Here is a 15,451-nt window from a genome sequence, read left to right as displayed (position 1 = left end):
AATAGGTTAAGGCTAATTGTTCCCTCCTGAGCTCTAGCGGCATCTGACCCATCTCAACCTGTAGAGCTGAAACTGGAGTTGATTTCATCGCTCCGCAGCAAAGTCTTAATGCCTGATATTGTATTTTATCTATCTTTGCCAATAAACTACTTGAAGCTGAATTATATAAAATACATCCATAATCAAAGACTGATTTAATTAGCCCGATGTAAATTGTCTTTAATGCTTTCCTGTCTGCTCCCCATTTTTTGCCTCTCAGACATCTCATAATATTTAAAATGGTTTAACTTTTTTACACTATTTTATCTATATGTATTTTCCATGTGAGTATTTTATCAAACCATATACCCAAATATTTAATTTGCTCTTTCCTTTCTATAATATTCCCATATAATTTAAGATCCACATTAGTATTCACCTTCCTATTTGTAAAAACAACAAATTTAGATTTGGATGTTGAGAATCTAAATCCCCATTCTAAAGCCCAAGCTTCTACCTTATTTAATGCTTCCTGTATTTTCCTGTTTATAAATTCAGTGTTTTTTCCCCTTTTCCAAATGATGCCATCATCTGCAAATAATGAAACCCCAAAAGATTTATTTATACTACTAAAAATATCATTAATCATTATAATAAATAACATAGGACTTATAATACTGCCTTGTGGAGTACCATTTCCAACTTGATACTTGAACTTATTTCCCTGCCTATTTTAACTCTAATATTTCTTTCAGTTAATAACTTTTTAATCCACCTATATATTTTACCCCTTATGCCTATTTGTTTTAATTTAATCAGCAGTCCTTCTTTCCACAGCATGTCATAAGCATTTTCCACATCCAAAAAGATCGCCATTACACTCTCTTCATTAATCTGGGCCCGTCTGATTTCATGTTCCAGACATAATGCTGGATCGATTGTACTTCTGCCTTTCCTAAAACCAAATTGATAAGTTTCAATCTTCTCCTTAGATTCTAAGAAATAAATTAACCTGTTATTTACCATTTTCTCCATAATCTTGCCTAAACATGACGTTAGGGCTGTTGGTCTGTAACTTTCAGCTGAATTTGGATCTTTCCCAGGTTTACAAATGGGAATAATAATGGCTTCTTTCCATTTATCAGGCAATATACCTTCTTCCCAAACGTTATTATACAATTTTAGAATTATTTCTTTACTCACATCACTAAGTTTATTTAACATATTATAAGTAATTTGATCATTACCAGGAGTTGATTTACTAGAATTCCTCAGTACTCTATTTAATTCAAACAAGGAAAATTTCATATTAATAAAATCATCATACTCTTCATCATTATGAATTAAATCAATATTTCGCTGTTTAATAGTTTCATGTCCTAATTTTTCTTTATTATCTAGATTCTCTGTACTATGTACCTTTGCAAATACTTTCGCCAATACCTCAGCCTTATTTTTATTATCTATAATAATATTTTCATTATCTTTTATTATTGGAAAAAAAGACTCTTTGGAATTTCCAGACATTTTTTTAATAGTATTCCAAACCCTGTCTAAAGCAGTGTTTTTCCCCAAGTTTCACAATATTTTCTCCAGTAATCTCTTTTAGCGTTCCTTATAATTTTCCTGACTTCTGCCTGTTTCCTTTTATAATTTATTAGATCCTGGAAACAAATTATTTTCTTAAGTGTCTTAAAAGCCTTATTTCTCTGTTTAATTGCTATTGAGCATTCTGGTGTCCACCAAGGAACTATCTTCTTTTTTCTATTACCATTACTTCTAGGAATACACGATTTGGCTCGATTAATTATACATTTGCTAATTTCTAAATTTAACTCATTCATTGGTTTATTTATATCTACATTTTCTAAGCTAACCTCACTCAAAATTTCAAACTAACCTCAATCTGCTTTCTCATATTTCCACCTCCCCTCATGTTTTGTCTGGTCTTGCTTTAGATTTACACCTATATTAACAAAAATTGGATAGTGATCACTCCCTATTGTGTTTTCTTTAAATACTTTCCATCTGCATAAATCAGCAATAGATTGAGAGACCAAGGTCAGATCAATGGCAGATTCTTTACCCCTCACAAAGTCCACCTGAGTGCCTTCACCATTACTTAAAATGATGACCAATTCTTTTTCTTCAATCAACTCTTCTACAACCCCTCCATTATAATCATCCTGATCTCCTCATAAAGTGCTCTGTGCATTGAAATCCCCAAACCAAACTATTTTCCCTCTCCAGTTTCCTAGGATTGATTCAAGTTTAAATTTTTCTAATTGTTTACAAGGATTATAAAAATTTATTATTGTAGTATTCCTATCATTTGTCCAAACTTCAACAGCAGTAATTTCTAAGTCTGATACTACTTGTAGCTGAATAAATTTTATGTTGGTTTTTACAAATATAGCACAACCTCCTCCACTCCCGTTTGACCTGTCTTTACGTAAAACTGAATAACCATGAATATTAAACTGTAATGATGGTTTGAGCCACGTTTGTTGAATGCATATTATATCTGGTTTTGGATTTAGATTATTAATGAAGCCTTTAAATTCCTGACCATTTGCTATCAGACTGTGAGCGTTCCATTGTAATATTAGAATTATGTGATGGTTTGAGATGCCTCCAGTTCAGATGCTCCTTCACCCTGTCGCAATTCATCATGAATTTTTTCATGATAAATTTTTTCAAGATAAATCTTTGACCTTAAAAAATTTTGTAGCTGCTTTGACTATAATTTGAATTTTTTCTGATTTATTTTTTGCTTGTTCTGAGCAATTAATGATATATGCAAGAAAAGGAATCAATTTTTCTAACGTGACATTACCCTGATTATTGTCTGCCACTGTCTTCCTTTCATAGTTTATTTTTGGAGCATTATCATTACTTTTCACCTGTTTCACTGCTTCAGCATAAGTAACTCTATTTTCAGTTTTTACTTTTTGAATTTCAGCTGGCTCTTTTCTTACAGTGCATCCTGCAAATGCTGCAGTATGATTTCCTCCACAGTTACAACATTTAACAGGATTATTTCCACACTCACCATAAGGATGTTCGCCTCCACATCTCCCACACCTGTTTCCCTATACAAACATTTGCAATATGTCCAAATCTTTGGCATTTAAAGCACCTGAGTGGTGGTGGAATATACTGCCTTACATTAAAACTCAAGTAGCCAACCATTACCTTATCAGGCAGAACTCTATCTTTGAAGACCAGTAGTACAGATGTACTGTCCATTTTCTCTCCATTCCTAAAAGCCTGTAGTCGTTTGAGGTCTGTAACTTCCCCTCCTTTAATTATTTTCTTCAGCTCCTCCAAATTTTCTCCTACAGGAATTCCTGATATTACTCCTTTCTCTTCCCCAACAACCTTTCTTTCCAGCACTTCCTTTTTACACACCATTTGTAATTTAAGAGCTTTATTCTTTTGTTCAGCATTTTTACAAATGATGAGCAGACTTCCATCTCTTAAGACTTTAGCTAGTTCTACTTCTCCAATAGCTCTCTTAAGTCCATTTGACAGATTAATAGGGCTTACTCCAAACATATCCTGTCCAGTTTTAAATTTTAGTATAACTTTAAACTCTTCCATCATTGCTTTCTTCCTTATTTCAGCTGTTTCTTCCTCATCCTCAAGAGATCTTTTCCCAGTGTTTATTTCCTTTTTAGCCTTATTTCTCCCCTCTCCCCCTCTTCTATTTTCTACCATAGACCACCCTGTATCCATAATCTCGTCCTCCAAATTTCCCCCACCACTACTTGCCATCTGATCCACTCACAACCCGGGTTATGCTAAAAATCACCTCTGGCTTAATTTAGCAAATGCCAGTTACGAAACTGTAACTGATGGAACGAAAACCGCGTTCCATCAGACCACTGTTTAATAGTAGCAGGCAAGTAATGTTTTGGTGCATTACCGCCACCTACTGGAATGGAGACTGAGCAACCATATTGTTCTAAAAGACGTACTATTCTTTTCAGTATTTATAAGTATTTATACGTATTTATAAGAAAAGATACTACACATGTAGGAAAACAATAGGGAACCTTTATGTGCTGATAATATTTATCATAGCCTGTAGAGCTATTAATTGTTAATTGGTTTTTCTTTATCTTTTCTTAAAAAAATCATAGGATTTTCATTGCTTTTTCACATCTTTTAGAGAACTGTTACTCTGTCTCTCACTCAGGCATAAAAAGACTTCTGAAATTAATCAACCCACTAATAATGTCTACAAATAACAAACTTGAATCTGTTGCCATTTTGTTACTACGCCTCCCAGAAGCACAAACAAGTAGTAAAGATAATATTGTATCACAAACTTAACATAAACACGAATCAGAAAACGTTTTGCACATTCAAATTAGAGCTACCAATAACTCCAAACCTGAGTTTTAAAACTAGTCTTGTTTGTTTTAAAAGGCAGCTTTAAAGAAGTCTGATCCTATAGACAACAGGAGATAAGTAGCTGAACAAAGCAGATAAAAAAAGAAAGTCCAAGGAGAAAAAATGTCAAAGTGTTTCTGCAAAAACTAACACAATACGTAGCAAAGAATAAGAACGATTAATTGTAGTTATAAGCTACAATTAATCATAGCTTATTAATTGTAGGTGGTAGGAAACTTAATTATTGCCCTATGCTATAAAACACTAAATCAACTGTATATTAAAACAGTATTAGCACAGATCCTGTACCGCTTTCCCCATAAATAGCTCATGCCAAACATGACAGAGATGGTGCTACACCATTTTTTTTTTTTATAACAAGACATGAAAATTTGCTGGACTTCACATCAAGTAAATAAATTCATCTGGATCTAGTTATAATTCCAAAAAAAACACTTTATTAAGAACATCATCAATACACTAACTTCCAACATTCAGCTTGTTTTTTTTGTTTTGTTATTACAGAATTATGTTCAGATATAAACATGTTTTTTAGTTAAACTATGATACAGCGGGAGTAAAAATCAAACATCCAAGTTGCTGCACAACAGCGAAGGAACTCCCACACAATGTTTTCACAAACATTTTCTTCTCCGTTTCTCTTGTGTTAACTTAAGCATCAGTATTTCAAAAAGATTTCCGCCACCAGAGCCTTAAATCTAAATCATGAATGTTGTCTCTGAAGGTAACATAGCAGATCCAGAGATGATGTGAGCTGCGAGGGCCGCACGTTTTTGCTATTAACTCTTTGACCCATCCTTAGCCGCGTACAGCGCTCGCAACGTCTGTGCCACTTTGTTCGTGAGCTTCTGTCCGCTCGTCAAGGAGATTTTCTTGTAAATAATGTCCGACTCCTTGATGCTGTCGACCCAAGGCACCTTTTTGCGACCGTCCCGTTTCTTCGCCACAGTCCATGGTCCAGAGTAAGATCCCGTCATCCAGTGTATACTGTAGCCGCTCCTGGTCTTCTGGACGATCTTGGCGATCTGCGGTCTGTCTTTGTATTTGGGGCGACAGATGGCGACGATGTCCATTAGCTCCACCGTCTGACCCGTGTCATCAGCAGAGTCCATGTCTTTTCTTGGTTTCCGCTGTGGATTACATAGAACGGTGTTAGTTTAAGCAGGAAGCGGCTAGGACAAATCTAGTAGAATAATTTTACAATATTTAACAGTGTTATTATTGTATTTTCATGCATGTTGAAGTCGGGTTTCATGGCTCTCCCAAGATTCAAGATTTTACGCGACAGCTACATGGTTTTAGGTTAAAGGATGCTCACTATAAGAGTTTGCTAAGTTGTAACAATCTATTCAAAATAAGATAGTCATAAGTGAAATGAATTGTCTCATCATTTAATTCAATTCAAAAATACTCTATTTATCTCAGATGGAAATTTCACCCATCGTCAAAGAGCTGCTATGTATGTTGACACAGTTGCTGATAGGGCTGTTTGGTAGCAGTCAGTCCTCCAACGTATGTGAGGAGGCCTCTGACTGAAGACTATTACTGTATGACAGACTCGTGGCTCAAGAATAGCGTCTTTTTTTTTTTATTGACCTCTATGTTTGATTATATCCAGGTTTGTAGCATAAAGAAATTTACCTAAAAAAATATATATTTCACAACATAAAGCAGGCTAAAGAATGTGATTAAAAAAACAACAACACATCATACCCTGATCAAAAGGAACCGAGGAACAGATGAGAAACATAATCACTCTATCAGTCTTCAAAGGATTACAAAGCAATTTCTAAAATTTTCAGACTCCAACAAACCACTGTGACAGCCACAATCAAGTCATTGTAGACTGGTAACATAAACCAAAAACTATTTAACTTCATGGGATTGTCATTCTTACCGCAGGAGGATCTTCGTCCTCGCTCTCCTCATCATCTGTCTCTGCCGGAGCAGTGTGATTACTGTGGTTGTGATTTTGGGGCTTTGGACCCTTCAGCAGCGAATTGATGGCTTTGTTTCTGGCATTAGCATTTGCTTCGCCCCCATCCTCATCCTCTTCATCACGATCCAAGTGCTCCATCAGCACTTTGAACTATGAGACAAAAATCAGACCCAGTTAGTTCACCAGCCCAAGATGGAAGATGTTTTTTTATTTAGGAATGTTTTTTTCCTACAGATATTGAGGAAATAAAATGAGGAAGAAAACTGTGCTTACATCCAAAAACTGTTTGACAATGTTCCTCTTAGTTTCATAGCTGAGGTTTCTGTTGGCCACGTCACTCCTCAGGTATTCCAGAGTTTGACGAGGGTTGAAATGCACCTTAGATTTCCTGTTCACTGCCTTGTCATAAACTTTGGCAGACTCTGTTGGCGAGTACTTCTGGATTTTGCTGTAACACGAGCGAGATGTCCGTAATAAAGCAAAACAAGTTCATAAAGTATCTCTACACGAGGCCTCTTACCTGTCTGAGAAGCCATAGAGATTCTTTAGGTGTTGTTTGAGCACCAGCAATAGCAGGATACCCTGTGAAGCACTGGCAAACTCCTGAAGAGGGGTGGTGTTTTCAGGCAGGCGGTCCATCACTGCTTCTTCATCGTCCAGATCCGAGTCAGAGTCACCGCCTCTGGGCTTCTTTCGCTTCCGAACTTCCTCCTCCTCCTCATCGCTACTGCTGCTGCTGCTACTGCTGCTGGATGTGCTGCTGCTCTTCTCTTCGTCGTCGTCCTCATCTGAGCTCTTTTTCCTCTTACGAGAATGCTTCTTTTTTCTCTTCTTTGTCTTCACCTTCTTTTCGTGTCTTACGGGCTCTTTCCGTAAACACTGCAAAAGTACAAACATGCTAACTGGTTTAATATGTAGAGAACTGCGCTTCATTGGAGTTTAAGACTTAACAGGCCCAGCCATTCAATTAGAGCCACTTTTAACATCAAGCAGGAAAATAATAACAACCAGAGAACAGTGGAAACCAGATATTTTAGACATGCTTTTTAAAAAGGTGGATTGAGCTCCTGTAGCAGTCTGTAATACAGGGATTCTGAACAAGCCTCTGACTAAAGACACTGTGGTTGCACAACAGTGAAGAGGGTTGTTGTGAAGAATCTCTCTTTGCTCCATTATCTCCAGAGGTTCGAGACCAGTTTTCTTTATCAGCTTGTTGAGTCTTTTGGAGTGATGTTGCCACGCCGACAGATGATGGCAGAAGATATTTCATTCTCCACAACGGACTTAACTAACATTTGTCTGCACACAAATAACTATATTTTGTATAAGCTGAATTATCAACAAGTCATATTAAAACAGAGAGGAAGCATGTAGGCATTAACATTGCACTTTAGCAATCTGCTCAACATAAAAAAATTAATAAAAATCAACTGGAGGAGCAAAACATGAGTTTATTAAAAGTTGTGGCTGTGTGTTTTGAGCCTCCCTACTGGGAAAAAGCTGTGCAGCAAAAAAACAAAACAAAACAAAGTTGTTGTCCCACTCCAAACGATACGCAAAAAAACTCTTACCTCTTTGAAAGACTGGAGTAGGTTGCTGCCAGACACAGACAGAGTAATGTCTATATGATGCATGATGAAAAGAGGCTCCTCCTGGGTTTGATAAGGGAAGCATGCCAGGTTGTCAGCTATGAACAGCAGCATGTTTACCTCCGTTTTCTGAAGGGAACAAAGAAAATAAGTAACTAAATCAACTTGATGGAGCAAACTTTTACTCGCTGTTTTTTCAAGATATCTGCAATAACAACAGTCTACAGAAGGCAAGTGAACTCACAGAGCTGTCATCAAACAGGTTGAGCAGGGAGATGAGGAAAGCCCGTCTGTGTTGTCTGTTCCCACGGACCATAGAGTAGAGATGTGAGCAAAGGGCCGAGTCCGAGTCATCGTGTCGGAAACCTCGGACCACCGCACGTTTCCCTCCGTTTATGGCCTGCTGCACCTGATAAGACATCTTCAACCCGGCAACAGCCTTCATCTGTGGAAGCAACACAGAAAGGTGGATCTTCTTCAGAGACACTGCTCGACACATAACCTTTAGGAATGCTACATTTTTAAGTGTATTTATTTTTACTGTTAACAATAGCTCCAATAGTTGTCCTCCAAATTGCTACGGTGCGTTAATTCCCCTCCCTGCAGTCTGCAGCAGCGCCTTCAAGTCGGCTGAGTTTGGCTCTGGTCCACATCCGCTACTCTGTTTCAAAACAAGCCTGTTGGATGGAACATCTGATTTTTCCCTAATGAGCCGGGTGATAAAGACTTTTCCAGTCTTCTCAAAGACTCTGTAAGGTTTTGTCATCAACAACAGCAGCAGAGGCTTTCGCATGACAAGCTGCAGAGACAGACTAGGGATTTTGAGCCAAAAAAAAAAAAAAGCTACCATGAGATTTTATTTACAGTTGCTGAAAAGTTATGTCTTTTTTTTCTACATGTTTACCTCATTAGTTGCCTTTCAGTGTGCATAAAGGTTATTTTCAACTGCATTTAATTATGGAGACAATGTGTTTACCTAAATGAATTAAATCTAGAAATCACTAAAGTTAGTTTTCTATCACATTTTCATCAATAGAAGTTGATGCCACATAGCGCTGCAGGTGGCGGTATATGGTTGAGTATCTGAGAAGCTCAAACGCTGCAATAAGTTTCAGCAAAGAAACATAATAATAATGATAAGAAGAAGAAGAAAAGGTAAAAAGCGGTAGAAACAATAAGGTTCCATGCTCCACCGGAAGCAGGCGAACAACCGTGCCGTCCGCTCGCTCCTGTGAGCAGAAATTACTCACATGTATGAATCCTGAGTATTTCTTATCAATCTCCACTAGTTGTTGGTCCGCCTTGTTCTTCATGGTTGGTTCTGGATCTGTTCCCATTGCAATCAAGTAGGGGACACACTAGGCAATAGAGGAAAAAACAGTTTTATTCCAACACTGTTTGAAAATATAAAGTTAAATAAATCTACTGTGATTTTTGTAGCCTTGGCGATACTGTGAACACACCTGTACAGGGTGTATGAGGCCCTGGCTGAGAGTCAGTGTGATGACGTTCAGAGCGAAGTGCCGGACAGTGGACTGTGAGTGGAAGAAGGACTCCAGCACCTGCTTGAGGTAAATCTGCATAATGGAGCTGCTCATGCCTGAGGAGATGTCGCCCATCTCCTTAAGGTCTTCCTGCTTCTCTTGGTTCTTCCCTGAACAAACATCGGCAACAACGATATGGCATGCAAAAATTTTGTAAAAATTCTCAAACGTATGGAGTGAAATTGTGCTCATCTCTACTGTGTCCATCATTTGTAAGAACAACTTTTACAAAGATTTTGCACTCTGATATAAAGGCCAGATTTGTGGGGAGCACAGCTTGTAGTGGAGATGTGGATCTCTAAAGCTCCTCCAGAACCACTTGGTTCTCTAGTAAACATTTGAGGCCTTCACAGAAATGTCGTATACATCAGTTCCTCTAGTTTTTTTTGCGATTCTATCGCATAAATTCACGCAAAAATCAACAGAGCTCCGCTTTTTTTTTTTTTTTTTTTTTTAATGCCAACGCAGAATTTTTAATTTACTACAAATTTTCAGCAAAAATTGTCAAGCACATTGGGTTTAACAATTCCTAACGCCCTCGTTTAGGTAGCAGTATTTCTTACTTCTACTGCAACTTGATGTCAAGTTATTTACGTTATAGTTTGTGATTGAACAAAAGTTTTGCTATTAAAGTGTCCAATCTGTTTGGAGTTTGTGATTGTAATATGAGTCAGAACTATGAGACACTCACATTCCCGGTCAGCCTCTTGCATTCGAGAGTCCTCCTCCTGCAGGTACGTTTGAAGATTTTTCAGCACATGGATCTTCAGATTGACAGCCCTGTTCTCATCGGACAGCAAGCTGATATAAAGAACCTTCACATCTTGTGCAAACATGAGCTCTGGGTGCATGATGAACTGGAACCCTGTGTAAGACGAACAAAAGGGTTGATCACTAGGATGATTAGGGGGTTACTAAAGACAAGACGAACGTAAATTTAGACTGTCATATAATTTACCTAGACCAATTATGGCCTTGATCTGGACCTCTTCATCCTCATGGGTGGTGAAATACAGTAGAAGCTCCAAAACCTTGTCTTTTATGATGATCTGAAAGACGGCAGTGAGATCCATCAAAACATTTCCGTGACAGTCCCAAGAGCACCTCCTAAAGATGTGGTGTTTACCTTGTTAGCTCCCTTGAACTCTTCTTGGTCGAAATCAAAGTGTCGACAAAGCGCCCCCACGGTGAACAGCGAGCGCAGCAGAGTTGGTTTGTTAGCAGCCAGAGTGGAGCCGCTGGGGTCCTCCTGGTGCTGCGTCTTGAGTTTAGCCAGAGCTCCTGCAAAATAAGAAGCATTATTTAAAGTGGTCATTGAGTTCTGCAAGACAGGAGCTTGATAACTAAAATATCTGCTTCCAGGTCTTAGAAGAAACTGTAGGAACCAGTTTCTTGGGATAAGTTTTACAGATCACCTTTCTTCCCCCTTGCTTACAAAATACCCCATACTCAGCTAGACCAGACAAATAGTGTCTGTGAAGAATAACTTACAGGACGAAAAATGGGATTTTTGTCAGCTATTGACACCTTGTTCTGCCGTGCGCATGGAGATTGAGGGCTTTCGGCAAGAGGTTTTAGTCAGAGTCAAACACTGCCAAAAATGGTCAAAAACACTGTGTGTCCCCTATCACCGCCCTCCCCTTGTGCCTAGCAGAGGTTTTCGTATTTAAATTAAGTTGCTGAGTGCCATGCAAATGCAAATCAACTGTTGAGCACCACCTTTTGACTCTTATTCATTTTGTAGCTAATCCTTTTTTACCTTCTGTTCACCATAAAGACGTATGTTTGGAGAAAACAATCTATCTTATCCATTAAAATATATATTACACGCGTGTTAGGAGCACTGAAAATCTTAGTTTTGGTTGAATTGATGATATAAAAGAAGAATATGCATGATTACATACAATAGACTTTTGTGAAACGTGATCTTACTTTGACATTCCTCCTATCTGAAGATTTATCTTGTGATGGGAGGAATTGCACAACTTAATCAAAAATAATAATAAAAACCATGTTCCAGAGTGGTAGATTGTACATAAAGTATTTTTGTGAATAATATTCAAACTAAAGTTAATGTTCACTGATTGCTTTAAAGACCCAGAGTCATGCTATATTGAAGTGGTAGTGGTCATTCCACATCACAATACAAGGACTTAAGAAACTACAGATTTTTCAGTATTCAGTTGCTTAACTCTCGAGTTTAAATTGAAGAACAAAATGGTTGAAAGTTTGTGATACCTTCTGATAGAGTATAAACATTTGTATTCTTTTTTTAAAGTTTTGTTAGTTAAGCATTAAATATAAGTCACGGATTATGAATGATATTCTGTATAAACTAAAAAGGAGACAGCTCAAAGTAGAATTGAGTAAATAAACATATAATTAATTATAATAAAAATAAAATATACTGTCACGTAACTTTTGAAAAAATAACTTTTATAATGTTTTTTCTTTCTGTCAACTTTCATTTAACACTCCAGTCCAGTTGGTGGCAGTAATGCGCTTTCATAGTCGGTCAAGCAGCCGCCATTAAACTCTAGAGGAAGATTTGCACTGGCGGTAACGAGTGCTAACTGCCTACACCCAACACGAAGAAAATACCCGTGCGTTGTGTGAAATGGTGGAAAAAGTCCTATTTCACGGAGTTACCTTTTCAGTATCGTTTTGATATTAAGCAATGTTCCGGCGGAAAACAACAGATGACACCGCGGCGGTCCAACAAGACTCACGGTAAGAAAGCTTTTATAAATAGCATGTGTAGCGAGGCAAGTTGCTTTGTTTGTTTCTTACAGAAAGCGGTCTGTCGTTTTCTTAATGCCGAAACAAGTACAGGGTGAGATTTTGTATTGTAATCTCTATTACATGTGATGTTCTTAACTCTTAAAAATACTCGCATCTTTGATTATTTCAGACCTGAAAAATGGCCAAGCCTTACCAGTAGGACCTCAGACCACGGTGCTGAGGAGCTCTTACGGAGTCCACCAGGACAAAGAGAAATTCAGTAAGTTATGATTTCACATTTAGTGAATAGTGAACACTCGCATATTTGTAAGGAAAACTGATCTTCCCGTTATTTTATTTATTTTGTTGTAACGCAGTACAGCAAGGCAGAGTGTGGAACGCAGGAAAGATCTACAAAATGGCGGACGGAGGACTGATCTGAAGACGAAGTCATAAAGCCGTATAATCACTGCGTTGAATCCCGACTGTACAATGGTTGGTTGAGAATTATTTTAACTTATTTACTTACGTATTTTTGAGAAAGCGATATATTTGCTACAATGTTTTTTTAATTTTATATTTATTTCCACAGACTCCACATTTGTGTCAATCACTCTTCTGGAACGTTCTGTCGTCCGTGATGAGGACAGAGATGCAACTGTGTGTGAGTATCTACTATTTTAGAATGTTGATATTTTATGCTTCAACATTGTTTATGTACATAATTTAATTATGCTATGTATTGACGATGCACAAAAATGTTTTCCAGCTGCATCCAGGACCTTCTGCCAGTCATCCAGATGTAGCTAAAGAAAGAAGCAGGTAAGATTTATTACTAGAGATGTCACAATTGCATCAACTACATCAGCTTTGCACGCATGTTTGTATATATGTGTATAGGCATGTCTCGATAAACGATAAATCAATTAATCAGACGATAAAAAACCGATCGAGATCATTTTAATTATCGTCTTTATTGTCTCTTCCAGCCTTGTTTTCTTTCTGTTGATGACGTTGAATGAAAAAGGCTCAGCTCCGGTGCTCTCCACTGACCCTCCCTTCCTCATTTCCTTAGTTTAATGTCCAGCGCACCAAACCCTGAGAGACAAATCAGGCATTAATCAATGGTTTACTAAAATCTACCTGTGATGCATGTGGCTATAGAGTCACCGTAAAGTCCTAGCTGAATGAAAATAATTATAACCTATTTATGTTACGTTAACGAAGAACAGCTGAAAACCTACCGGGTTCATCAACTGTGGTAGCAATTTGGCTCCAACTCCTCCCCTTGTCATTTCTATATTCTTTGCACGAAATGTTAAATAAATATTAATGTTGTTTCCACATATCATCTCCGATGTCCGCTGGACTTCGGGTTGGCCATGTCAGCTGTTTGGGATTCCCCTCCGTAATTTCCCCTCAGAAAGCAGGAGGAGAATCCGGGCTTTCTGATTGGCTACCTGTCACATTCAGCGTTAAGCTCCCAGTCGGGGAAAAACCCCTGATTTGACAATCTACCATAACCCACCACACACTGCAGGATGATTGGTTAGATCAGCCAACGATCTAAGATTGTCATAAGGGGAAAATAGGGGCAAAAAATGGTGTAGTATGAACTACTACATTAGGTGGTTGGATGTGCCGGTTTTCTCTATTTAAATCTAGAGATTACTGAAGGGCAATACAGACTTCATAATCTGCACTCTTTTGGTTGAATGCAGTATTTATTTCCACTTTGGCTTCATGTTGTTTAGTTTTTATTCAAGTACGTTTTTTGTTAATGGAGACTGAGAATCCATTTTATTTTTGGTTGTTTTGTTTAGTTGATCAGTTCCAGTGTTACATGTTATTTTGAAAATAAATATCAGGAAATCGCATGTATTATTAGTCATTTCCATTAAATCAGTGTCAAAAGGTCTTGAAACAATATTATCGTTTATCGCAATAATTTCTTTAGACAATTAATCGTCCAGCAAAATTTGTTATCGTGACAGGCCTATATGTGTGTATGAATGCAATCAGCAGTGAAAAGAAAAATAACATTACATTTTCTTAAGAAGCTGTAAAATTTTGGGACAAGATGGTGTGCAATAACTTTAATGTAGCCTCAATGGTTAATGACAAATCACTTAAGTACTTTTATCAATGTTTTGTTAAATATCATGTTTATTCACATGATATTCAGGAGTTGGTACTTTACCACATAGCCATAGTTTTCAATGACAAATTGATTACACCTCCCCATGTTTGGTTTTTCTAAACCAAGGCACTTAAAATAGTTTCAACAATATGTTTTCATAAAGATTCTTTATGACTTAATGTCTGTTCTGTGTCAACAGCTGCTGGAGGCGAGGGAGAGCGTCCTGGCAGCAGAGGAGATTTCCTTTTGGGAAGGTGTCACCATTGACCTCATGTCTGATGAAGAGGATGGCATCTTCGAGGGTGTATCGGGCTGGATTGTGAGACCACCAAGTTTCCGCAGCCAGGAGCTCGGCAACCTCTGCTCCAAACTACAAGAGAGACTTGAAGCTAACCCTAAATACAGCATGTTGCGTCATAAGCGTTTGTATGTTGGATCATGCTCAGAAATAAAGCCACCACCACACAGCCCAGAAGTAGACAAGCATTTTGTGCTGTAATCTCTTTTTTTTTAAACTGAAGTTTTTTTTATTTATAGATGTGTTATTTTATGTGGTTTCTTTATTTGTAGATGTTTTTTATATATATGTGTGGTTTCTTGTAGATGTGTTTTATTTTATATACGTGTGGTTTCTTTATTTGTAGATGTGTGTTATATGCATGTATGTACATATTTCTTTTTCAATAAAAATTAAAAATATAAACTTATGCCTTGTGCTTAGTGTATTTTTATTTCTGGGTTATTTTTTATAATTTATTAGGGAGGGGCTTAACCAGGCCTATAATTAAAAAGATCTAGTGTGTCCAATAGGGAGATATCTACCAACCAATCATGTGTCAGTAATGAATTATGATGTCATTGTTTTTTCATCCAATGACTGATAATTCACGTGGGTCTCCTGTTGCTATTGACATGTTAAGTAGAGTTGTTAAGCTGTTAACAACACTTCCCCCTGCACCTCCTCCCCCTATAGGATTCCGCATTTGACTGTGCCTGGCGAAACTGCGCTGCCCCGCCAACTGTCGATTGCTGTCGATATCCGTCGCAGACTAGCTGCATTTGCGTCAGAATACAGGGTCAAAAATCCCACTTTTCGTCCAGTGACTGTCAAGCATTTCCA

The 15,451-nt window shown here is 37.7% G+C and overlaps 1 protein-coding gene and 1 long non-coding RNA gene across 4 annotated transcripts in view; one reads left to right on the top strand and one right to left on the bottom strand.

The window, feature by feature from the left end:
- Positions 1 to 4,812: 4,812 nt before the first annotated feature.
- LOC103473783 (nipped-B-like protein B) overlaps positions 4,813 to 15,451 on the bottom strand; it is a 35,242-nt gene continuing 24,603 nt past the window's right edge. For all 3 annotated transcript variants that reach the window (XM_008424272.3, XM_008424274.3, XM_008424273.3), the window contains 11 exons: positions 10,597 to 10,751; positions 10,429 to 10,519; positions 10,162 to 10,335; positions 9,390 to 9,580; positions 9,177 to 9,284; positions 8,171 to 8,371; positions 7,909 to 8,055; positions 6,858 to 7,216; positions 6,611 to 6,785; positions 6,296 to 6,487; positions 4,813 to 5,528 (listed from right to left, as the gene is read on the bottom strand). In XM_008424272.3, coding sequence (XP_008422494.2) covers positions 5,178 to 5,528; positions 6,296 to 6,487; positions 6,611 to 6,785; positions 6,858 to 7,216; positions 7,909 to 8,055; positions 8,171 to 8,371; positions 9,177 to 9,284; positions 9,390 to 9,580; positions 10,162 to 10,335; positions 10,429 to 10,519; positions 10,597 to 10,751 — 2,144 coding nt within the window. In that variant the 3' untranslated portion in view covers positions 4,813 to 5,177. The remainder of the gene's footprint in view (positions 5,529 to 6,295; positions 6,488 to 6,610; positions 6,786 to 6,857; positions 7,217 to 7,908; positions 8,056 to 8,170; positions 8,372 to 9,176; positions 9,285 to 9,389; positions 9,581 to 10,161; positions 10,336 to 10,428; positions 10,520 to 10,596; positions 10,752 to 15,451) is intronic.
- Positions 12,070 to 14,820, top strand: LOC103473782 (uncharacterized). The gene is made up of 6 exons (XR_535064.2): positions 12,070 to 12,303; positions 12,382 to 12,471; positions 12,569 to 12,686; positions 12,784 to 12,855; positions 12,961 to 13,013; positions 14,531 to 14,820. It is a non-coding gene; the product is annotated as an uncharacterized LOC103473782 (long non-coding RNA).

The sequence above is a fragment of the Poecilia reticulata genome, chromosome 12, assembly GCF_904066995.2.
Source record: "Poecilia reticulata chromosome 12, P_reticulata-male-v2, whole genome shotgun sequence".
Classification (NCBI taxonomy): Eukaryota; Metazoa; Chordata; class Actinopteri; order Cyprinodontiformes; family Poeciliidae; genus Poecilia; species Poecilia reticulata.
The sequence above is the reverse complement of the archived record's forward strand: the minus strand, read 5'-3'. Positions and strand labels throughout refer to the sequence as shown.